This window comes from Balaenoptera borealis (genome assembly GCF_965194805.1).
Source record: "Balaenoptera borealis genome assembly, chromosome: 15".
Classification (NCBI taxonomy): Eukaryota; Metazoa; Chordata; class Mammalia; order Artiodactyla; family Balaenopteridae; genus Balaenoptera; species Balaenoptera borealis.
In genome coordinates this window covers 14298715-14324108 of record NC_138871.1, presented here as the reverse complement: position 1 = coordinate 14324108, position 25394 = coordinate 14298715, and the positions used below count along the sequence as shown (strand labels likewise).

Genomic DNA, 25394 nt, shown 5'->3' with positions numbered 1-25394 from the left:
CCCCACCACTGTTAGCTCTGACTGTCCTGTTTATCACCACAAATCTCAACATTTACAGGAGGCAAAGACACCATAGTCACATGTGGCTGCTGAGTAATTCAAACATGGCCAGACCAAATTGAGATGTGCTCTAATAAAAGTATAAGATACACACAAGGCTTTGAAGACTTAGTTTGACCAGAAGAATGTAAAATTGCTCAATAACAATTTTTATATTGATTTCATAATATATTATACATGTTGGGTTAACTAAAATATATTATTAAAATTAATTCACCTGTTTGGTTTTTTTTTAATTCCTTCCTTCTAATTCCTTGGATTTATTTTAATTGCTGTGTTCCTAACTTCTTCCTAATTTAGCTGACTAGCTCATTAGTTTTTGACTATTTTCTTGCTAATATGAGTAATTAAGACTGTGTATTTCCCTTTAAATACTGATTTAGTTGCATCCCACAAGCCTTACGTGTACAATTCATTCTACAAGTTTTGATATATATATTTTCATTGTTATTACTTCTTTATCATTCAAATCTAAATACTTTCAAATTCAAATTTTTTAATTTTTAAAATTATATTCTTACATTGATATATAATTTAGTTTCACTGTGTTCAGAGAACTTGGTCAATATGATACTGATTATTTTAAATATGTTAGGACTTACTTTATGACCTGGTATATGTTCGATTTTTGTAAAAGTATAATTAATCTTCACTTGCTGGAACTATGTTTTCTATTTAACCAGTTTGATCAAGCTTATTAATTGTGTTGCTTGTTGAATCAATCCCTTATTGGAAAAAAAAAAATCCCTTATTGGTTTTTAGTAAGCTTGTTCTATCAATTACTGAAAGAGATATGCTAAAATCTCTCACTATTACGGCAGGTTTGTCAACTTTTTCTGTCATTCTGTCACTTTTTACTTTATACAGTTTGAAGCTGTGTTATTAGGTGCACAAGAGTTAGAAGGTTTTTTTAATCTTCCTGGGAAACTGAAACTTTGATCCACCGGTTTCCTTTTAATTTTTTAAATGTAGCTACTAGAAAAATTTTAATTATATACATGGCTTGGGTTATATACCCATTGGACAGAGCTGGTCCAGAGGAAGAATAAGCAAGAAAACCAGCTACCAAATCCTGGGTGACTAAGGACTTGACTGCAGAAAATGACAAGCAAAGAGAGGAGAGTACTGGTAGCCCTGTAAAAGTACCACAACTCTGTCCTCCTCTCTTGCTGCTGAAGTCTAGATTGGAAATGAGAACAAGACGTTTGTGAAAAGCAGAAAGGAGTTGATGAACTCAATACATATAAGCCTTTAATTATGAAAATGACACCTAGTCTTACAGGCAGACTTCAGAGGGCTTCCCTGGTGGCGCAGTGGTTAAGAATCTGCCTGCCAATGCAGGGGACGCGGGTTCGAGCCCTGGTCTGGGAGGATCCCACATGCCGTGGAGCAACTGAGCCCGTGAGCCACAACTACTGAGCCTGCGCGTCTGGAGCCTGTGCTCCGCAACGGGAGAGGCCGCGACAGTGAGAGGCCCGCGCACCGCGATGAAGAGTGGCCCCCGCTCGCCGCAACTGGAGAAAGCCCCCGCACAGAAACGAAGACCCAACACAGCCAAAAATAAATATAAATTAATTAATTAATTTAAAAAAAAAAGGCAGACTTCATGTTCAAAACACAACCTACTATTCCATCAAAACAAATTTGTTATTTGTATCAATTTTTCCCTTTTTTTTTTTTTTTTTTTTAATGAAAGCTTCTTTCTTTCTTTCTTTCTTTCTTTTTGGCTGTGTTGGGTCTTGGTTTCTGTGCGAGGGCTTTCTCTAGTTGTGGCGAGTGGGGGCCACTCTTCATCGCAGTGCGCGGGCCTCTCACTATCGTGGCCTCTCTTGTTGCGGAGCACAGGCTCCAGACGCGCAGGCTCAGTCGTTGTGGCTCACAGGCCCAGATGCTCCGCGGCATGTGGGATCTTCCCAGACCAGGGCTCGAACCCGTGTCCCCTGCATTAGCAGGCAGACTCTCAACCACTGTGCCACCAGGGAAGCCCTCCCTGTTTAAATTAATCAAATCATACCACTTGATTCTGAACTATTAATTCCAGATATTTAAAACTTGAAAAGGGGAAGAATTCATGGGTATAAGGAGTTGATGAACCATCCAATAACTTAATCCTGGATATTTTTCCACACTCTAAAGGGGAACAAAAATGTCTTGCTGAGTTTGGAAAATCTGTTGAACAGTAGTATACTTATGCCTACTTTTCTAGTATGTATGCTATACTTAGAAAAACAAAGAAAAAGCTGTCCAGGTAAGAAAAGCCTGGTAGTGTCCTTGTACCCCTCTAACCTCGTTTTTCTCCTGCTCCCCTATACATCTTCCTCACTGCCCCCCTGCACATGTGCTCAAGCTGGGTCTCTCTCCCCGGACAGCCTGCGTGTCACCAACCACAGTCATGGATCCCTCCCACACTAGGCCAGTGATTCACCCACTTCTGGATGCCTTTGCTAACTTATATCCTTCATACTGATCCAGCCCTTGCTTCTCCTTCCTCAGCAGTTAGGGAGTTCGTACCATCATTAATGTGTGTATACTCCCAGTTGCTTTAATTCTGCCAAGGCTTCCCAGCTAGACCAAAAACACAGAGCATGCTTTCTGGGAGTGTCTCCACAGGCAATTCAGATTCAATCGATTAAATCCCTTCTCAGGAACTAGCAAGGTGTGGAAAGTGAGGCTTGACCCTCTTCCAAGACTCCCCCTTCTGCCCTCAGCACCTGGATGACTCCCACAGAGGACCCAGAACCTTTTTTACTGTCCCATTCACCTCCTAAGAGCCAACCTGCTAGATAAACTCCTGCCAAACAGACCAGCAGGGAAGCAGGGGAGGACTGAAGGAGGCATATCAAAGAACAAAGGGTTTGTTCTTATCCTGCCTTGAGTGTAGTCTTAAAATTCAATACTATTACTCAGCCATAAAAAAGAACGAAATAATGCCATTTGCAGCAACGTGGATAGACCTAGAGATTGTCATACTAAGTGAAGTAAGTCAGACAGAGAAAGACAAATATATAATATCACTTATATGTGGAATCTAAAAAAATGGTACAAATGAACTTATTTACAAAACAGAAATAGAGTCACAGATGTAGAAAAGAAACTTATGGTTACTAAGGGGGATGGGAGAGGGATAAACTGGGAGACTGGGATTGACACATACACGCTACCGTATATACAACAGATAACTAATAGGGACCTACTGTATAGCACAGCGAACTCTACTCAGTACTCTGTAATGACCTATATGGGAAAAGAATCTAAAAAAGAGTGGATATATGTACATGTATAACTGACACACTTTGCCGTACAGCAGAAATTAATACAACATTGTACATCAACTATACTCCAATAAAAATTAAATTAAAAAAATTCAATACTAATCTATTGTGGTAATATGAAACAATGTGGCAGTCTGTGCCAAAATTATAAGCATTTTCAAAATAGGTAGTCATAAATGTGCATTTTTAGAATTTCTGCCTGTTGGCCCTCTCCGTCTTCTACAAACACCTTCATGCCTTCCCACCTCACCCTTTTCTTTTCTCGCCTAGAGGAAGATACAGCTACTAATCATAACCAAGGTTCATTTCATCTTACAGAAACAGCGGCACTCAGACAACGGACAGACACATGAAAAAGCTAACGACATTCCAGTCACAGGGCTCTGCCAGTTCTCTTCAGTCTCTCCTTGTCCCAGCACTGACTGCAATTTAGGTGATCCCCTGGATCTACGACTAGAAATTTAAGACATTCTTCTAAACCATCAAGCTTTCAGGATTATGTGAGTGAAACCACAACCCATCCTGACAGTTTTGAGTTTGTGCCCCTTCACTCAACAGACACGATTCCTCTTCCAGGTTCAGGATAGCGCACTCTTCTGTGGAAGAGGATTACCAAGAGGAGGGCTCCGCTTAACACCAGAGGGCAGGAGATGCGTCTCCTTTCTCTTTGTAATCCCAACACCCAGCACAGTGCGTGGCCTAATGAGCAGGCAAACCGAGGGTACCAGATGAAGGGTAGCAGGTAAAACCATTTTCCCTTTTAAATGAACAATACCTAATGAAGCAATGTCATAAACATGAATTAAGACATGAGGACATAAATTTGTCTTTCAAGTCAGCTAATGATTCTGCAGGACCCTCTTCATTGGTGAACACATTTTGCAGTCAGAACCACAGAACCAGGGGCCTGAAAGGGGCCTTGGCCATCAGCAGGTCAAGCCTCCCAGTACAGATCAGGAGATGGAGTCCTACAGGGGGATCAGTGTCCGCCAAGGTCACCCACCTGATGTGGGGTTGGGCAGGACCCCCCGCCTCTTCCTATTCGAAGATGCTCCCCGAAAATCTTGCATTACTTACACACTAAAGGCTCATATGAATGCACGCCCACGTCAAGCCATTGCTTACAATCCAGGAGAAACCAAAGGTCACCAAAACGTGTGGGCTGGCCGCAGAGAAGGAGCAGGGAAGATCACTGGCGAACTTCTACCTGCAGACACCGCACGCCTTCCCGATGGATGCAAAGGTCAGTTTCCGGAGCTGCTAGTCATAGGGTCCCCCAGTTCTGTCCCGGGGAAATGAGTTAACTCGGCTCTCCCGGGCTCGGAAGCTTCCAGCAATGAATTAAACCCCAAGTCGATGTGAAAGACTGAGGGGAAAGGGACACCGTGCCTGGACCCCACGTCCCGGCCGTTCACCCCTCCGCCTCCACCGCGTCCACACTTGAGCGGGCCGCGGCGCCTCCCGCCGGTCCACTCCGAGCGAGGCCACGACTCCCAACCCGCGCCCCCGCCAGGCGCGTTTGAGGGAACCGTGCCCTGGGCGCTGCCCGCGGGGGCTTGGGCGGAGTCGCCGGGCCCAGACACGCGGGGGCAGGGACGGATCTCCGCCGCAGCCCCCGGCCCGCGGGCCCCGCTACGCAGAGGAGGGGGCTGCGCCACGTACCTCGACCGGCAGGTGCCGCCGCCGCCACCGCCGCCTTGGTCCGCGGCTGCAGGGGACGCCGCTCCACGCCGCCCTCCGCCTTCGTCCGCATATTAGGGAGCGGGCGCCAGCCTGCCACCAGTCCTGGGCCCGACGCCCCGGCCCGCCCCCTGCGCCGCGCTAGCGCCCATTCAGTCCCAGACTGTCCGCTCCCCAGCTCCGATGCGGAGGAGGGGCGTGGGGCGGGGCCTGGAGTCACGAGGACACGAGAACCAATCAGAGCGCGCGAGGGCCCCAGAGGCTGCCCTGCTCCACAGACGCTCAATCCTCCACCCTGCGGGGTTAGGGGAGCTGGGCACCCCCAGCCAGACGCCCGTAGCTGGAAGCGCGCTTGGCTGTGTGCTGGCCCGGGCGAGGGTCCTGGGCACCCACCGCCGTCTGGATCTCTGCGTGCGGTTAGATGGCGAAGGAACAAAAGGTGTTTATAGGCTGGTTATAGGCTTTTACTGCACAGAGGACTCGTAGATGCGGAGCCGCTGAATGAAGGGGCTTTATGTAGTCGCGTGCTTTATTCTCTAGGACGGACCCGCAGGCAATACTGGTTTGGATCCTGGAGCCCTCGACACAACGAGAGCAGCCTGAGTGTGTCTGGGCATTTGCCGAACAGCTTTCTGTTGTTCCACGTATCAGAAAAAATCGAGGGAGCACTAGTTTCACAGATGGGTAATTGAGACCCAGAGAGCAGAAGTGAGTCACCCTAAATCATTAGGGCATTTAGTGGCAGAGCCAGGATCAGAACTTGTGCTTGGAGCGTCCATCTCCATAACTCTGGAGTCCCCCTCGATTCTGGAGCGGAAGTGTCATACAATTTTTAAAAGTGTGAATATTAGTGAACCCCCAAATTCAGGAATTAAGAGGACTTGAAAGCACGGATATGTTATTTCTTTAACACAGGCAGGTGTGTATAATGCGCCTGGGACATTTCTGTGCCGTAGGACTTGTTGACTCTTCAGTAAAGTCAGTGAAGTTGATCTGCTCTCATAGTTTCCTTTCGGGTTGGTGAGCACAGAGTATCGCAGTCGTGTGCCCGTGATACCGGTTCCAGTTCCCGTTTGAAAAAGAAGATCCTAGACACGGAGCAAAATATATTTGCGTACACCGAGAGTCTTGTCACTCTTTTTTGTGCAACAGCTTGCACACGGTTTGTATGTGTTCTTCCCCTGGTGGGGGCAGGGGTGCTGGGGAAAAAAAAATTGTTGTATCTGGGTAACAAAATCAGGAGGGAAATCTCGGAGAGGAAGGGGTGGAAGGACTCTGCCTTCACACCTTTCAAAGGGATTTTGTAGTAAAAATGTTTCTGGATTATTTTAATTTGAAGACACATGAGCATTTTGAAAATGTTGGAGGAAAAGCTGTCACTAGGAGATCTAAATCCAGTGTGTTGGCCAAGGCTGGCCAACAGAGCATCAGCCTAGCTCTCTGTTGTCTCTGGGGTCAGTCACAGCTGCAAGGAAAATGCTGAGCACCTCACCCCCTCTCTCTTGGAGACCAGCAGAGGCCTGCCTGATTATCAGATACTCTTTACCTCTACTTGCCTCAGCGGCTTTCCCCCTTTTCTCCCAGATACTCCTTGTCCATAAAGCCAGGCCTTGTTTGAAAGTATTTATTTAGAGCAGGAACAGCTGACCTTCCAGTCAATCCACCACTAGCAGAACCATGATGAGGCCTTATCACCACCATTGTCCTCTCCTGGGCAGGACCCTCATCCATCCACCTCCGCATTTCAGCCAGCCCATAGGCAGGCATGGCCCAGACACCCTTTATGGCTGGCATGGGGGTCAACAGTACTCTGGCTTGGAAGGTAGTGAGAGAAGCTGACCCACTTGTGCAACAAGACAAGCCGTGCCCTAAACATCCTTTCCACTGCCTTCAGGGTCACCCTTAGTTACTTTTGGCCGTGCCACAGGGCATGTAGGATCTTAGTTCCCCGGCCAGGCATCGAGCCTGCGCCCCCTGCAGTGGAAGCGTAGAGTCTTAACCACTGGACCGCCAGGGGAGTCCCCGCCATCCTTAGTTACTGTTCAGGGTTAAGACAGAGATCCCCAAACGGTAGATGAGAATCAGCCACTGGATTTCAAAGCCTCAACTAGAATCTCTTCAAGTCAGTGACTGGTCTCCGAAAAGCCTTTGGATCCTGACTAGCAAAATGGTGGGGCTATTTGTGAATCTGGGACAGCACCCATGATTTTGTAATTCGTTAATTCCTTAGGCTCATTACTTTGGTCATTCTCCTAGCAGGCACTGCCCCCAACATCCATCCCATCTTCCCCCTCTGTGATGCAACATACGGTTTAGGTAAGTCTGCCCCACTTTTAGCTCTATGACTGGGCTGCAATTGGTCTAAGTCGGTGGTTCTCAAAGTATGGTCCGCAGACCCTTGGCTGGGGGGCGGGGGGACGGGGGTGGGGAGCGGATCCCTGAGGACCTTTCAGAGTATCTCTGAAGTCAAAATTATTTTGTTATAATCTAAGACTTTATTTACCTTTCTCACTGATGGTGCAAAAGCAAAGGTGTGCAAAAGGTGTGCAACTGTAGTAGTATTTTCACCACCACACATTCATGGTAAAAAAAAAACGCGATTTCATTTAAGAATGTTCTTGATGGAGCAGCAAAAATGTGATTACCTCATTAAAATCTCAATCTCTGGGACTTTCCTGGTGGCGCAGTGGTTAAGAATCCTCCTGCCAATGCAGGGGACACGGGTTCGAGCCCTGGTCCGGGAAGACCCCACATGCCGCGGAGCAACTAAGCCCGTGAGCCACAACTACTGAGCCCGCACGCCTAGAACCCATGCTCTGCAACAAGAGAAGCCACCACAATGATAAGCCCACGCACCGCAATGAAGAGTAACCCCTGCTCACCGCAACTAGAGAAAAGCCACACGCACCAACGAAGATCCAATGCAGCTAAATAAATAATTTAAAAATTAAATAATTAAAAAAAAATCTCAATCTCTCTTGAGCACACACCTTTTAAATATTTTATATGGCGAAATGGAAACTGCACATAAAACACTTTTGCTGCAAACTGAAGTATGATGGTTGTGTAAGGAGAAGCACTCATGCAATCATTTGAGTTGCAAGCTGAACTAGCTGGTTGGTTTTTGTTTTGTTTTTTTCATGGAACAGCATATTTGCTTGAGAAAACAGCTGACCAATTATGGTTATTTCAACTTGGGTATTTGGTAGACATTTTCTTGAAAATCAACTAAGCAAGCCTGTCTCTTCAAGGACAACGACTGACTACTTGTTGCCAATGGTGAAAAAATTCCAGATTTCAAAAGGGATTTGGAATTTTGGAAAACTTGTATCATCATCAGCTTGACAGCTTGTCAGTATTTCAGGACTTTTCTGATGTGATCAATGGTAATATAAATGAAGGTGATTTTTGGATATTGGATAATGTATTGTGTGCCAATATTTGGAAGACCTGCATTTACTCAGTGAATCAATGTTTTCCAAATGGTTAATGCATGATGTTACAAAATCATGTATGGGTAAAAGATCCGTTTTAAATGCAAGGCAGACAATGGGTTTTATTTTATTTTATTTATATTTTAATATAAAACAGATTTTACTTGTTTATTTATTTATTGGCCGAGCCACGTGGCATACGGGAATCTTAGTTCCCCAACCAGGGATTGAACGCCTGCCGCCTGCAGTGGAAGCACGGAGTCCTAACCACTGGACCGCCAGGGAATTCCCCAGTGGATTTTAATTTAACAGTATGAGAAGTTCATAGATAAGGTTTCAGATTCCACAATGCAACAAACTTTTAAGAAATCACCTCTTGTAGAGTTTTGGTGTACTACCAAAGAAGACTATCCACAATTATCTTAAAAGGCTATTAAAATACTCCTCGCTTTTCCAATTACATGTCAATGTGAAGCAGGTTTTCTTCACGTACTTTAACCAAACCAATTTGCAACAGACTGAATGCAGAAGCAGATATGAAAATCCAGCTTAATTCTATTAAGCCAGACTTAAAGAGACTTGCAAATATGTTTTTTTAAAAAGCCATTCTTCTCACCATCTTTTTGTTTTGGAAAACGTAGGCTTTTTTGCCAACATATTAACATGTAATTTTATTATTTTTTATGAATTATTTTATTATTTTTAAAGAATTTAATTTTTTCTTCCAGTTTTATTGAGATATACTTGACATGCAGCACTGTATAAATTTAAGATGTACAGCATAATGATTTGACTTACATACATCATGAAATGATTATCATAATAAGCTTAGTGACCACCCATCATCTCATATAGATACAAAATTAAAGAAATAGAAAAAAAAAATTATTCCCTCATGGTGAGAACTCTTAAGATTTATTCTCTTAACAGTGTTCATATATAACATACAACAGTGTTGATTATATTTATCATGTTGTACATTACATCCCTAGTACTTATTTATTTTATATCTGGAAGTTTGTACTTTTTGACTGCTCTCATCCAGTTCACCTCCCCCCCCATCCTCTGCGTTTGGTAACCACAGCCTGATCTCTTTTTCTGTGAGTCTGCTTGTTTATTGTTTGCTTGTTTTTAAAGTATAATCAACCTACAACACTATGTTAGTTCCTATTACACAATATAGTGGTTCAATATTTCTGTACATTTCAAAATGATCACCATAATAAGTCCAGTTACAATCTGTCACCGTATAAAGATATTAAATAATTATTGACTATATTCCCCACACTGTACATTTCATACTTGTTACTCATTTATTTTGCAACTGGAAGTTTGTATCTCTTAATCACCCTCACCTATTTCTTTCCTCCCTTCACCTCTCTCCCCTCTGGCAAAAACCTGTTTGTTCTCCATATCTATAACTCCGTTTCTGTTTTGTTATGTTTGTTCATTTGTTTTTTAGATACCACATAGAGGTGAAATCATACAGTCTATGTCTTTTTCTGTCTGACATTTCATTTAGCATAATACCCTTTAGGTGCATATATGTTACCGCAAATGGCAAGATTTCATTCTTTTTTTTTATGGCTGAGTAATATTCCAGTGTGTGTGTGTGTGTGTGTGTGTGTGTGTGTGTGTGTGTGTATCTCACATCTTCCTTACCCATTCATCTATTGATGGGCGCTTAAGTTGCTTCCATATCTTGGCTATTGTAAATAATGCTGCAGTGAACATAGGGGTGCATATATCTTTTTGAGTTAATATTTTCATTTTCTTCAGATAAATATCCAGGAGTGGAATTGCTAGATCATATGGTAGTCCCATTTTTAATTTTTGGAGGATTCTCCATACTGCTTTCCATAGTGGCTGCAACAGTGCACAAGGGTTCCCTTTTCTCCACATCTCTGCCAAAATTTGTTATTTGTTGTCTTTTTGATGATAGCCATTCTGGCAGGTGTGGTGGTATCTCTTTGTGGTTTTAATTTGCATTTCCCTGATGATTAGTAATGCTAAGCATCTTTTCATGTGCCTATTGGCCATTTGTGTTTCTTCTTTGGAAAAATGTCTATTTAGATTCTCTGTCCATTTTTTAATCTGCTGTTTGTTTTCTTGATGTTGAGTTGTATGAATTCTTTGTATATTTTGGGTATTGACTCCTTATTGGATATATCGCTTGCAAATATCTTCTCCCATTCAGTAGGTGACCTATTCATTTTGTTCGTAGTTTCCTTTGCTATGCAAAAGCTTTTTAGTTTGATGTAGTCCCATTTGTTTATCTTTGCTTTTGTTTCCCTTGCCTGAGGAGACATATCCCCCGCAAAATTACTAAGACTGAGGTCAAAGAGTATACTGCCTATACTCTTTGACCTTTCAGGTCTTACATTTAAGTCTTTAATCCATTTTGAATTTATTTTTGTGCATGGTGTGAGAAAGTAGTCCAGTTCGGTCCTTTTGCGTGTAGCTGTCCAGTTTTCCCAACATCATTTATTGAAGACGTTCTTTCCCCCATTATATATTCTTGCCTCCTTTGTCAGAGATTAATTGCCCATATAAGTGTGAGTTCATTTCTGGGCTTTCTATTCTGTTCCATTGATCTATGTGTATGTTTTTGTGCTAGTACAATACTGTTTTGCTTACTGAAGGTTTGTAATATAGTTTGAAATCAGGGAGCATAATACCTGCAGCTTTGTTTTTCTTTTCCAAGACTGTTTTGGTTACTTGGGGTCTTTTGTGTTTCCAAACAAATTTTAAAATTATTTGTTCTAGTTCTGTGAAAAATGCCATTGGTATTTTGATAGTGATTGTGTTGAATCTGTAGATTGCGCTGGGTAGCTTGGTAAGTTTAACAATATTAGTTCTTCCAATCTATGAGTATATCTTTCCATTTGTTTGGGTCATCTTCAGTTTCATCAGAATCTTATAGGTTTCCAAGTAGAGGTTGTTCACCTCCTTAGTTAGATTTATTCCTATGTATTTTATTCTTTTTGATGTGATTGTAAATGAGATTATTTTCTTAATTTCTCTTTCCAATAGTTCACTGTTAGTGTATAGAAATGCAACAGATCTCTGTGTATTAATTTTGTATCCTGAAATTTTACCAAATTCGTTGATGAATTCTGGTAGTTTTTTGGTGGGATCTTTAGGATATTCTGTGTATAGTATCATGTCATCTGCAAACAGTGACAGTTTTACTTCTTCCTTTCCAATTTGGATTCCCTTTATTTCTTTTTCTTGTCTGATTGCTGTGGCTAGGACTTCCAATACTATGTTCAATAAAAGTGGCAAGACTAGGCATCCTTGTCTTGTTCCTGATCTTAGAGGAAATGTTTTCAGCTTTTACCATTTAGTATAATGTTAACTGTAGGCTTGTCATATATGGTCTTTATTATGTTCAGGTATGGTCTCTCTATACCCACTTTGTTGACAGTTTTTATCAAAAATGGATGTTGAATTTCATCAGAAGTTTATTCTGCCTCTATTGAGGTGATCGTATGAGTTTTATTCTTCAATTTGTTAATGTGGTGAATCACACTGATTGATTTGTGGTTATTGAACTATCCTTGAACCTTTGGGATAAATCCCACCTCATCATAATGTATGATACTTTTAATGCATTGTTGAGTTTAGTTTGCTAGCATCTTGTTGAGGATTTTTGCATCTATGCCCATCAGTGATATCGGCCTGTAATTTTCTTTTTTGTGTGTTGTCTTTCTCTGGTTTTAGTATCAGGGTGATGCTGGCCTCACAGAAAGAGTTTGGAAGTATTCCTTCCTCTGCAATTTTTTGGAATAGTTTGAGAAGAATAGGTGTTAACTCTTCTCTAAACGTTTGGTAGAATTTACCCATGAAGCTGTCTGGTCCTAGACTTTTGTTTGTTGGGAATTTTTTGATTACTGATTCAATTTCATTGCTGGAAATTGGTCTGTTCATATTTTCTATTTCTTCCTGGTTTGGCCTTGGGAGATTGTACATTTCTAGGAATTTGTCTATCCTTCTAGGTTGTCCATTTTATTGGCATAAAATTGTTCATTGTAATCTCTTATGAACCTTTGTATTTCTTAGGTGTCGATGAATTTAATTTCTAATTTGGCAAGTATCAATAGATAAAATCTCCATTAAAAAGATTCTTTGGTCTCCTCATTAATTTCTGTGAGGGTAAAGGGGTTCTGAGACTATAGTTTAAGACCTACTGGTTTCAACCACCCATAGTTGTCTCATCCTCCTTGCCACTAGGATTGGTTTATGGGTGGCCATAGGAACAAGACTGATGCAATCAGAGGAGATCCCAGGAATTTATCAAGTAGGGAGAAAGAGATGCTCTCATAACCTGCTAGACAGGAGCCAGGCAATACGTAATCTTAGAAATTGCTGATAAGGCAGCCAAGTAAGAAGAACTTACCTTAAGAAGAAAATAATGTTGTGGAGAAAGCAGAGAGAGAGGTTAGAAAGAAACCATTTCCTTTTTGACATTTTGAGCCACTTGATCAAACCAGACCTGCAGCCCATCCTACTTCTACACATTCCAGTTTTATGAGCCAATGAATTCCACTGTGGTTAAACTAGCCAACCTCAGGTGCCACAATTGATGCATTATGTACCTGTTTGTGTGTATTTCTTTTTTTCCTCAACAGGTGCCTAAGGCCTCAGGATAATATACTTTCTAGGGTTTACTCATTCAGTCCTCATCACTGCAACACAAATTAGCTTCTAAGGTGAACTTGGAAGGCAGAGCAGGGTCTGGGAGGAAAGGAACCTAGCACAGATAAGTGGCATCAAAAGTGCCAACAACATTTTTGAGAGGAACAAGGAACAGTGGCATCTGATCTTGAATAGGAAGATTATAGTAGATTTTTATTTTCTTTTGCTTTTATGTATTCTCAGATTGGATAACATGAGCATGCATCACTTTTATGTAGAGAAAAAAATAGAACTATATTCTTATTTTTTTAATAGCCCATCGAATGGGGGCAAGACTTTGCAGGTTGGGATTGGAGAGCAGATTGCTCCCACGGCGAGAGAACTCTTGGGCTAAAATTGCTGGCAGGGAAGTAAGAAGATCTGTAAGGCATGGAGATGAGCCTAGGAAACAAACTTCCTTTCGTTTCCAGCTTTGCCAGGAGTCAACTTCAAAGATTCAAGGGAATGAACAACATCCCGAAGGGTTAAGGAATCATTAATTATGCCTCAATCAGATTGGCTGGAATATTTGCAGTTAAAAAACAGAGAGAGAAAGAGAGAGAGAGAGACAAATGTGAAGATTATTCCAACACTGGAAAAGGCTTAAGACAGAACTTAATTGAAAACAACAACAAAAAGAGGATACAGATTGTATGCAGATTTCTATCATGTGGCCAAAAACTGGAAGATAACTTGGAAAAAGAAACCAGTTGTAGCATTAGGGTGGTGAGATCATGAATAATCTTTTCTTCCTTTTTAAGGAATGTCCTTCCATGTTGCTAAATGTTGTTTTTTTACAATAACTAAAAATGCGGGGAGTCATTGGTTCAAATTACCGAGGTCTCAGAGGCCTCTCCAGATGGCCTGTTTCTTTTCACCTGCCAAATGGCTCTCATCTGACAGCAAGACAGAAGCTGTGCCTTCCCCAGGGCCTGGCATCCTTGAAGCTGTTAGTGGTGATGCTGATGCGACTATTTTGTAAGCGGCCAGAAGGAAAGAAGGGAAGGAAGTTGTAGCAACCAAGACCGAGGATGTGGGTGAGGTGAGGGTTCAGGAATCCCTCGCCCTCCACCACCACCTCATGGGGGTTCTGGCCCAGGCGTTGTCTTTGTCTTTTCCCCCTGGTGTGCTTCACCTTCTGTTCAACCCCCATCCGAGTCCTCCGGAGGTGCTGTGCCTCCCTCGGCCCCAAGGGGCTGGAACACGGCTGCAGCCAACACAACACAGACTCTCTCTGCTGCCCCAAAGCACAAAGAAAGTTGGTCCCTTGAGGTTTTACTAGGAATGTTTCCTGTGAACAATCAAGGGAGAAGCAGAAGTAAAACACAAGGGAGGGAAAGAGACATTACAGAAACATCAGGGGAGGCTGTCTGTTGGCAGAGGGCGGCTTATTGAGGAAACAGTTCTGAACAGACTGAATCCTTTTGGAAGCTGTGGGACATGTCTTCACACACAGAGATTCAAGCAGGCCCTTATTCCGTCCATCCTCCACCCCTATGTTCATTGCACAAACATTTGCCAAGTGCCTATTATGTGCCATAATTATTAGTAGTATATGGTATTATGCTAATCAAGGTGTTGGTCAGGGCTGCGTTTTATCTTCACAACTCCCCTTTGAGGTGAGGGATGTCTTATCTCAGGAAGTTGAGGCCTGGGGAAACTTAGGGAAAGGAAATAATCTGCACAAGATCACATGGCTAAGAAGTAGCAAAGTCAGGATTTGAACCCAGGCTATCAGACTCCAGAGTCCACCTAAGACATGGTCCTTGCCCTTCAGGACCTTCAGGACCTTCAGGACCAAATGGTCTAACTAAAGAGAAAGACACTTGAAAAACAAATGAACGAACAAAACCAGTCACGCCACGAGATATAAGAGAAAGACAATGAACAAAGCACCAAGGGAGCATCAAGGGGACATGGCTCAAGGACATCTCTTGGAGGGGTGAAACTTGAATTTGGCATCCAAAGGTAGGGTAGGTAGACTGGCAAGTACATTCGTTTGGGGCTGTATTCATTTTCTGTTTCTGCATAAATCACCGCAAATTTAGCGGATTAAAACAACACCAATTTATTATCTCACACTTTAAGTTCAGGTACAGTGTGACTGGATTCTCTGCTCAGGATCTCACGTGACTGAAATCAAGGTGTTGGCCTTGACTGCAGTCCTCATGTGGGCTCAGGGTCCTCAGTCAAGTTCACTGGTTTTTGGCTGAACTTATTTCCTTGCAGTTCCGGGGTTGCGGTCCTTGTGTTTTTTGCTAGCTGTGGACCAAGGACCACCCTCAGCTCCTAGGGGCCGCCCACAGTTCCTTGCTTTGTGGCCCCATTGGAAGTTCACAACACGGATGTTTGCTTTCTTCCAGGCCAGCCAGAGCACAGCTCCATGACTATCTCTTCTGCTACCAGTCAGATAAATTCTCTGCTTTAAAAAAATCTCATGTAATTAAGTCAGGCCCACCCAGAAAAATCTCCTTAAGATTAGCTGATTTGGGGGACTTCCCTGGTGGTCCAGCAGTTAAGACTCTGTGCTCCCAATGCAGGGTGCCCGGGTTCGATCCCTGGTCAGGGAACTAGATCCCACATGCCTCAAAGAAGATCCCACATGTGGCAATGAAGATCCCACGTGTTGCAACTAAGACCCGGCATAGCCAAATAAATAAATACATCTTTTTTAAAAAAAAAAGATTAACTATTCTAATGGAAAACTGATGAATTCATAAAAGTGCTAACAAAAGATCAAGATGAAAAAAAAATTAATTACATGGGACTGAGTGAACTGATGAGGATGATTATAATTTTTGTGACTTTCTGTTTGAATAAAAAAAAGAAAAATCCCACAAGGACTCAGAGGCAAAAAATATACAAATCAATTTTCACGGCAAAGTAAAGGAGCTGTTACAATGGAGAATTACTGGACTGAATGTCAATATTATGACATAGTATGAGTGTGTTTCATGTTTGGTAATTGCAATCATTGTTGCTTTTGTTGTGGTCATCCATTTACAATGCTTGGTGTCAGTTTATTTCTCTCTTGTAAAAATAAAATACAGTGTGTGTGAAAAAAAATAATAATAACATTTTAATTCCAAAAAAAAAAAGATTAAGTGATTTGGGAAATAATTACATTTGGAAAATCCCTTCACAGCAACACCTAGATTAGTGTTTGATTGAATAACCAGGAGAAAGTGTGTGTACACCAGAGGCTTGGGATTTGGAGAGCCATCTTAGAATTCTGCCTACCACAGTAGGATTTAGCAAATGGAGAAGATGAGGAATATCAATCCAGGAAGAGGAAATAGGATTAGCAAAGGATTCCGAGAGACCGTTGGAGAATGAAAATAGAAAAGTGAATGCCATGTTTCCAGCAACACGGCAGGCTAAATTCTGGAGAAATCTGCCAAGTCAAATATCCTTAAGATGCTGGGGGCTTCCCTGGTGGCGCAGTGGTTAAGAATCCGCCTGCCAGTGCAGGGACACAGGTTCAAGCGGTGGTCCGAGAAGATCCCATATGCCACGGAGCAACTAAGCCCGTGAGCCACAACTACTGAGCTTGCGCTCTAGAGCCCGTGAGCCACAACTACTGAGCCCAAGTGCCACAACTACTGAAGCCTGCTCACCTAGAGCCCGTGATCTGCAACAAGAGAAGCCACCGCAATGAGAAGCCCACGCACTGCAACGGAGAGTAGCCCTCATTCACTGCAACTAGAGAAAGCCCATGTGCAGCAATGAAGACCCAATGCAGCCAAAATAAATTAATTAAATAAATAAATTTATTTTAAAAAATCCTTAAGATGCTGAGGAAACTATCAAAGGTATGTTTTTACAGGAAGGCTGAGCTGCCCCTCTGAGGCAGAAACAATGGAAAAATGTGACTACAGAGAGGTGAGCAGGAACCAGAGTTTGCCTTGGAGTCATCTGTTAATTCTTGTCAAGTAGATTGGAGATGGGAGACAAAACCTAGGCTGAAGCAGAATGTGAGATTAGAATGGCGATCCTTATGGGTACCCCAGAACCCTCAAAGGGTAGAAGTTTCAATGGGTGTAGTCAGATTTTGCTCCCCAAGGGAAACAGTGGACTACTCACTATAGGTAATTACTTGCCTTAAGATACTTAATTTTAGTTCAGAGTGGAACCAAAATAAAGAGGAAATCTTCCCCTGAGAATTCTCAACCAAAAGCCTGCACTCATACAGGTTTGGGGCTGGAGTTCATATCACCTTCGGACCAAAAACCTTTTAAAGTGGTCCTAGGTTGGTAGTTCTCTCAGATTCCTATAAGAAGCAAATCACCTCTAGAGACATGCTTTTTAGACCCAAGCCTAAGACAATTCCCATAAATTTCCTTCGACCATCAGGGACATGTCACCTCTGCTTATCCCAGAGGGGCAATTCATCCTTTGTGGCCATTTTACTAGGATCAACAAGGGAATAATCACAGCTTTTCTGTTTTCTATACACTTAAAATTAAAATTTTTACTGAAGTATAAGAGACCAATCAAGAAGTTCAAAAATCACAACTGGGGCTTCCCTGGTGGCGCAGTGGTTGAGACTCTGCCTGCCAATGCAGGGGACACGGGTTCGAGCCCTGGTCTGGGAAGATCCCACATGCCGCGGAGCAACTGGGCCCGTGAGCCACAACTACTGAGCCTGCGCGTCTGGAGCCTGTGCCCCGCAACAGAAGGGGCCGCGATAGTGAGAGGCCCGCGCACCGCGATGAAGAGTGGCCCCCGCTTGCCACAACTAGAGAAAGCCCTCGCAGAGAAACGAAGACCCAACACAGCCATAAATAAAATAAATAAATAAATTTTTTAAAAAAATCACAACTGTACAGCTCAGTGAATTCTGACTCAGTGAAGATACCATGTCAAGAAAGAGAACGTAGCCTACATTCCCAAAGCCTGCCTCACGGCTCCTTCTGGCCACCACCTTCACCCTCCCCTCTGCAGTGGTAGCCACTCTTCTGATCTCTACCTCATAGATTTGTTTAGCCTGTTTTTGAACTTTATACAAAAGAAATCCCACTGTATGGACCCTGTGTCTGGTTCCTTTCATTCAATGTTGGGTTGGTGAGTTTCATCTGTGTTGCCAAATGCAGCTTAAATTTGTTCATTTTCATTGCTGCCTAGTGTGGATATATGACAATTTTTTTATCCCTTTGACTGACATTTGGGTTGTTTCAAATTTGAGACTATAACAAATAGTGATGCTGTAAATGGTCTTATTCATGTGTTTTGGTGGCCTTGTGCCTTTTTTTAACCTTCGAGAAGAGGAAGAACAATCTTAAGAGAGTAGTGAAGTCACTAGGAGTCCCGCTGTCATCCCACCCTGTCACTCGTGATCATAACATTTTACCGAACCTAGATGATCTGAGATAGTTCTTGTACTCAGTGTAGCTACGTGGAGACACTTAGAAACTCAATGAGAGTCAGAGATGGAAGAAATCTTATATATCATCCAGCCCAGAATTTCCCAAACTTCAACTGTACAAATGCCATCGTGGTGATTTTTGCCATATTCTTGTACCACCTTACCATCACTTAATATTTTTCTTTCCACTGTCTAACTTTTTATCATTTAAAGATCTGCTTCAGCCTTACCTTAAGCAATGACAGCTGTGAACAGATAGCTTTGATGTGCTAGCTATGTTCTATTACACATTAAAATAAACACATAGGGAGGTCCAGTGGTTAAGAATCTGTCTTGCAATGCAGGGGACGCCGGTTCGATCCCTGGTAGGGGAACTAAGATCCCACATGCCACAGGGCAACTAAGCTCGCATGTCACAACTAGAGAGAGAGAAGCCCGCGCCCTGCAACGAAGAGCCCACGCGCCTCAATGAAAGATCCTGCATGCCGCAACTAAGACCCGGCGCAGCCAAGAAATAAATAAAAATATATTTTTAAAAAAAGCTTAAAAAGAAAGACTACAGTTTCAAATAACCTCCTCTTCGAACATGAGACAGATATTTAAAAAAAATAAACACATAACTATTTAAATAAATTTGTCAGCCTGCTGCTTCCTGTGTGATATATTCTCCGTGTCTCCTTTTGGTCCATCCCTGCCTTGCTCTGTCTGGGAAGCTGAGCCCTGCAGACCGCCTCTAGCAGCTCCCTTGCCTTCTGGCTTTTGCGTGTGTTCAGCTGCGAGGCGTTGGACGGTAGCTAGAGGTCAGGGTATTCATGCCCCTGACCTCTGCCCTTGCCCTTCCCCAGTTGGCAGTGGCCACATTCTCTATCAAAGGCTGCAGATCTATCTGGTCAGGCAGACCCTCTCTCACAGCTAATAGTTTCATCTTCTTGCCCCTTGTGATGAGAAAAACAACTTTTGTTTTTTCTGAGTTACTGCCTAGGCATTTTACAGTATGATAACCCTGCTCACACCCAGAGTCTGGACATTTTAGTTATGGGCTTGAGTTTAGGTTGCCCGCCCTAAGTTCCCGCTTTGCAAGGCAGTTTTTTTGTTTGTTTTTGTTTTTTGTCCATGCAGCATTGCTTGTGGGATCTTAGTTCCCCGACCAGGGATCGAACCCAGACCCACAGTGTAGAGGTACGAAGTCCTAATCACTGTACCTTCAGGGAATTCCCAGAGGCAGCTTTAAAATAACCGTTTAGAGTTAAGCCCCTGAAAACCTAGTGACCTCCACCCCAGCTTGCTACCCTGCTCTCTCTGTCCTGCTCGCTCATGACCTGGGTTGTAGGATTGCCTTTCCCCCAGCTTCTAGAATCTTGTGAATAATAAATCTTATGACTCAATTTCCTTTGTGTGGGTGTATTAGAACTGTGTCTTCAATTAAGTTGACCCCACGGGTTTCACTTCCTTGAAGTGGGAGCTCGGTTGCTGAGGGAGTTCCGGGCCATGCCCCTCGAGGAGTGGCTCTGTCTCCTTATTCAGCAGGTCATAATGGCATATTCTTTTTTTTTTTTTATTTTTTATTTATTTATTATTTTTGGCTGCATTGGGTCTTCATTGCTGCGTGCGGGCTTTTCTCTAGTTGCGGCGAGCTGGGGTTACTCTTCGTTGCGGTGCGCAGACTTCTCACTGTGGTGGCTTCTCTTGTTGCGGAGCACGGGCTCTAGAGTGCGGGGGCTTCAGTAGTTGTGGCACGTGGGCTCAGTAGTTGTGGCTCGTGGGCTCTAGAGCGCAGGCTCAGTAGTTGGCGCACGGGCTTAGTTGCTCCTCGGCATGTGACATCTTCCCGGACCAGGGCTCGAACCTGTGTCCCCTGCATTGGCAGGCGGATTCTTAACCACTGCACCACCAGGGAAGCCCCATAATCGGCATATTCTTAATTCAATACACCAGCTTCTAGCTTCTCAACACATCCCTTCAGGTCGAGGAGTGGTCATGGCTTCCAGATGTTGCAAGTCCCTGGCATTTTACCATCTCCTGTTGGCAGCCTTAATTGTGCCCATCCCTTTGTCAACAATCCCTTCCCTGAGCCCTCCTCAACTTCTCCCTTTCATGGGGCCATTTGCTTCCTGCTAGGAGGAATGCAATGTCAAACATCACCAATGGTAGGCATCCCTTCCTTCCACCTGTACAGGTGCTATCTGATACCCAGGAGGGAACTCACTCTTCCAAGGTCCCCCAGCTGTGAGAGCCAGAGCTAGGAATGGTCTCCCCAGTGCATAATGGACTCAATGCACTTCTCACCGTAAATGTTACTTCTCAGGGGAGAAACTGGTCAGTTCTGATAACAGTGCCCGAGTGTTCAATACAATAAGTCCCCTACATATGAACCTCCAAGTTGCGAACTTTCAAAGATGCGAATGTGCATCTGGTTCCAGCAAGGAACCAGAACCTGTGCCATCAACGCGAGGTGTGAGTGAAATTGCAGCTTGCCCTCCGTCTCTTATTGCTGATGATCTTGCAGCTCTACCATCTCCCACCTCCCCTCCCTCCTCCGGTCAGTAACACTTCTTGCCTGTTCACTCGATGCCAGCCCTGTATGCCAGCTGTTGTACTGTACTACTGTACTTCTCAAGATTAAAAATGTTTTCTTTATTTTTTGTTTGTTTTTTATGTATTATTTGTGTGAAAAGTATTATAAACCTATTACAGTACAGTACTATATAGCCGATTGTGTTAGTTGGGTACCTAGGCTAACTTTGTTGGACTTACGAACAAATTGGACTTAATGAATGTGCTCTTGGAATGGAACTCGTCCGTATGTAGGGGACTTACTGTATTGCAAGTCCCCTTAGTAATCTCTCTCTTACACTCCCTTCCCTGTCCTGCTCCATTTGTTGCTGGACCCCAGATTTACCTGGATCACAGCTGGCTCATTCCTTCCTTCCCCTAACCCAACACTCACGTGTGTCCTGCATCTGCCCTCCCAGAGTACTTGCCTTTTCTCAGACACACCTGCACTTCACCTCTCTGCTTTGATCAGGAGGCCTTCCCAGGGGGAGGCCCAAAGGCCTGACCCAAACACCTCTTCCTCTATATATGCTCGCTGCCTAACTTTTCTCCTCTATCCAGAAAGGATCACTGCCTCCCCTGTTCTCCCAAAACTAACTTAACACTGGCCTGAATGGTGACTAGTTGTGTATGTGTTTTCCTGACGACACTATGACTGCTTCTATGAATGATCTTGCTGGATTTCTCTTTCTGACTCAAATAGCCCCTTCATTGTGCTATGTCGAATTAAATTGCATTCATTGGGCCCATCAAGAGCATTAGAGTGTGAAAGATGTTCTGATGAGTCAAAGGTGAATGCCTATCCTGGTCATTTTTAATGATTATTTATTTTCAAATGATATATTGATAAGATGGTCTGAGTCAAGGGTGGGATCCCGGGGGGGGGGCCTCTTCCCATTCTCTTATTCTTCCCCTGTGAGGCCTGAGGGAAAGGGGCAAGGAAGTAGTCATCCAGTTTCATTACGGGTCCGGGGTCCTCAAACTGAGGTCCTTAGATGGGCAGCACCAGCCCTATAAACCCCAGTGATCATGTGCAAACTGTTGAGTGAGTGTGCGCCTTGGGGAATGGGGTGGGGGAGGGTCGGGGAGGAGCCTCAGAGCTCGCCTTGAATTCCCAGAGGGTCTCAGCTCCAAAGAACACTTTGGCCTCCCTGCTTCCTTCCTTTGGCCTTGAAGAGGAAGGAGGCCTTGCTGAGCTCCACATCTGAGGTTGGGTCAAAGCCCCGACAGGTTATCAACTGTTCTTGCTGGGTTTTTTTCCTCTCTGTATGGATCTCCCATGGGGGCCTTGAGGAAGGGTAGTGTTGGCCTCAGAGGCAGCTTATTTGAGATCTAGGTGTTTGAATCCAGAGTCATAGCCATGTTATTGCCTCTTTCAGACATAGTTCCTGTGAACCTCTGTCCAGGGCCTGAGCTTGGGGGGCAAAGTCCTTTCTGGAGAGCATCCAGAGCTGCCTCCGTGTTTACCATTGATGGTGGGCTGATGCATGGGCAGTCAACTCCCTGCTCTGAGCACCTCAGGGACCTTGGACTGTAGCTAAAGTGTCACATGTCAGGAGGACAGAGTTCCCCAAAAGGGGCCAAGTTCTTAGACAGCGATATTGGCTCTGGCAGGGAAATCAGGAGCGTGTAGTGATTGTAGGGCTGGCTCTCCAGGACTGTCTCCTTTAGAGGAAAAGAACTGGGTTGGAGGGTTGGGTTTTGGGATTGATGTGTGGCCAGGGTTTTACTGCCCACTATTCTCTTCTCTTTACTGTGTCTCACTCAGAGCTGAAGGAAGAGGCCTTGGCAATGGGTGAAATTTAGAGGAGCCTGACTGTGGCTTCAACCTTAGCAGGTGCTGGTGTGCCCAAGGTCCTCTGGACCCTTCCACCACACATAACCCAGACTGTCACAGCTCCTACCACCTCCACACGTGGGAAAGGGCACCAAACTGGACATCGGGAGCTCAAGTCCTAATTCTCCCAACACCAACTACTTGTGTATTCTTGGGCAAGTCACTTAACTTCTCTGGGTCTTGACTCCCTCAGCTGTCAGAGGGAGATAATAATCCTATAAGGTCCTCAGTGTGACTTTGAGGATCAAGTTGATAAGTGTGAACGTCTTCAATTTACTCTAAAGCCTGATCAGTATATATTACTAAGATTTATTCTGGAACCCCTTCCTTCCTTCGGGCCCTGCTACATGAACCAAGGTGTGAATGGTTAGTAATGAACTTTTCATTTCCGTTTCCGGACAATTATTTGCATTTGTAACCAAGACCTCCCATGTCTTTATTCAGAGAAAAGAGTAGGGAATAAATTTCAAGTTTGCAGGCAGGTGGAGAAGAGGGACTTCTGAGTCGGAGGGTCCTGCTTCCTTCACGGGAGACTTTGCTGGCATTGCCATCTCTCTCCTCATGAAAGGACGGACCTTGTTATCTGCATCATCAGGGAAGTTCTTGTGCAGAAGGCTGAGGGGAAAAGAATTTCCAAGGACAAGACACCCGCTGGGAAACCCAACTTCCCAAACTTCCTCCGTTTGTCAGCTGCTTGGAACAAGTTGATGCTTCCATGAGGCTGTTTCCAGTTGGAAAGCTGAAAACACCACAGCAGTGGGAAAGGGAAATAATTCTCTCCTTGCATTCCTGTGTTAGGCTGGTTAAGGGGGAGAAAACTGCCAAAGAGTTTAGTAACGTTTGAAGTCACCTGTCAAGTTCAAGGTGTTTGTTTTCATGGGATAGGCTGGCAGCTGCTTTCTTTCTCTCTTGCTCAATCCTTCCTCCTGTGTTCCATCAGAGTTCTTGTTTCCTATCCAAAGGGCTCAATTCCTTTTTGAGTGATTTCCGTTTTCGAGTCCCTGATCTCTTCTTTATCCTATAAATATGGACACTGATTCATCAGAGTTTTCCAGTTCACCTTGGTGTAGTCCCGCATCGCCTTTCTCAGCATCTGGCTCATAAATTAATTCTTCTCTCAAGTCTAACTCAATTCTGTATGTCACTTTCCTGTTTCCAAACTCTCATCAGGCTCCTCATTATCTACCGAAATAACTTCCATCTCCTGAGCTCGGCTTTCTTCCATCTGGTCCCCAGGGCAACAGCCAGCACAGACCCAAAGCCAGACGCACTGTTTCCACTGGCTGATGCAGCCCCAGGTTGGGGCACAAGGCTCAGAAAGGGGCATTTGAACTGCCGGGGAGCCCCATTGCCCTGCTCACCCCGGTGCCTTTGTCAGACACCTGTTGGTCCCAGACACCCTTTCCAAACTCATCTCCTAATTCTCCCTTCTCCCTGCCCTGCTCCCTAGCCCAGCACCCTCTCACTGCCTCTCTCAAAGGCCTCAAATTATCCTGTATCTGCACGCTTGTTATACTATTCCTTCCACCCCAATTTCTTTAACTTCCCTCTTAAAGCCTCCCAAGGCCCATCTCAGATGGCACTTCCTCATCAGTCAAGCATGTAGAGATGGAGCTTGAACATATTGTAGGGGATCTGGGTGGGCTGTTTCCCATGCAGTCCAGAGCTGCACAGACTCCCCAGAGAGGAATCTTCCAGGCTCCTTCCTGGAAGGTGGGGTCAGGCTGCCAGCATGTCTGGACCCCGAATGGCAAGAAGAGCTGGGACTCCCTGAATTTAGAAATTAATGGCATGAGGGAACTCCCTGGCCGTCCAGTGGTTAGGACTCCGCACTTTCGCTGCCGAGGCACAGGAGGGCGTAGGTTTGATCACTGGTCAGGGAACTAAGATCCCACAAGCCACACAGCACAGCCTGGGGGTGGAGTGAAAGAAATTAATGGCATGAGTCCTCTATCCTTCTGTTCTGCACCCGACACTGCACTGTGCCTTGGTCCTCAACCCAGAGGCCCACTCTGTTACCCTCTCCAGAGAGTAAAACTCCAGATTTCTGCTTCGGCGAGAGGTGGGTAAGTGCCCAGTGGAATAAAAAGGGTCTCAAGGGACCTAGGAAATGTAGTAATAGCAGACACTCAGAGACTGCTTACCAAGTGCGAACACTGCTGATGGTAAGTCCAAGGTAATTTACATATCCTAGGTATGTAAGGTAATTTACAGGTAAATTACGAGGTAATTTACATATCTGTTTGCATATATAAACATATATTTACATACATTGACTACTCCTCAAACAGCGCTTCTCCTAACCCTCACCTAATGACACATGATCTGCCTGCCGATTCCAGAAGTCCCTGGGGCTCCCGCTTCCTCTGTTTGAGGAATCTGTGGTGTGAAACATTTGCTCTATCTTTTTCCAAGTCAGACTTGGGATTGGGCTCAAAAGACTGCTCGGCCCGTTATTCCTCCTTGGTTTGCGTTCCCACTTCCAAAATGTTACTGCTATTGTCTCCTCCTAAAAT

General features: G+C 44.2%; 1 protein-coding gene and 1 long non-coding RNA gene across 4 annotated transcripts in view; one reads left to right on the top strand and one right to left on the bottom strand.

Moving 5' to 3' along the window:
• The window catches only part of ST3GAL5 (ST3 beta-galactoside alpha-2,3-sialyltransferase 5), a 51329-nt gene extending 46119 nt beyond the window's left edge, over window positions 1-5210 (bottom strand). The window contains exon 1 of one of the 3 annotated variants that reach the window (XM_082357677.1): window positions 4995-5210. In XM_082357677.1, the coding sequence (XP_082213803.1) occupies window positions 4995-5085 (91 nt within the window). In that variant the 5' untranslated portion in view covers window positions 5086-5210. Of the gene's footprint in view, window positions 1-4457; window positions 4864-4994 lie in introns of those variants that run through there. The other 2 variants (XM_082357681.1, XM_082357678.1) reach the window with 2 other exon arrangements.
• Window positions 4500-25394, top strand: part of LOC309612246 — a 38206-nt gene continuing 17311 nt past the window's right edge. Inside the window, exon 1 of the long non-coding RNA XR_014235072.1 lies at window positions 4500-4575. This is a non-coding gene — a long non-coding RNA (uncharacterized lncRNA). The remainder of the gene's footprint in view (window positions 4576-25394) is intronic.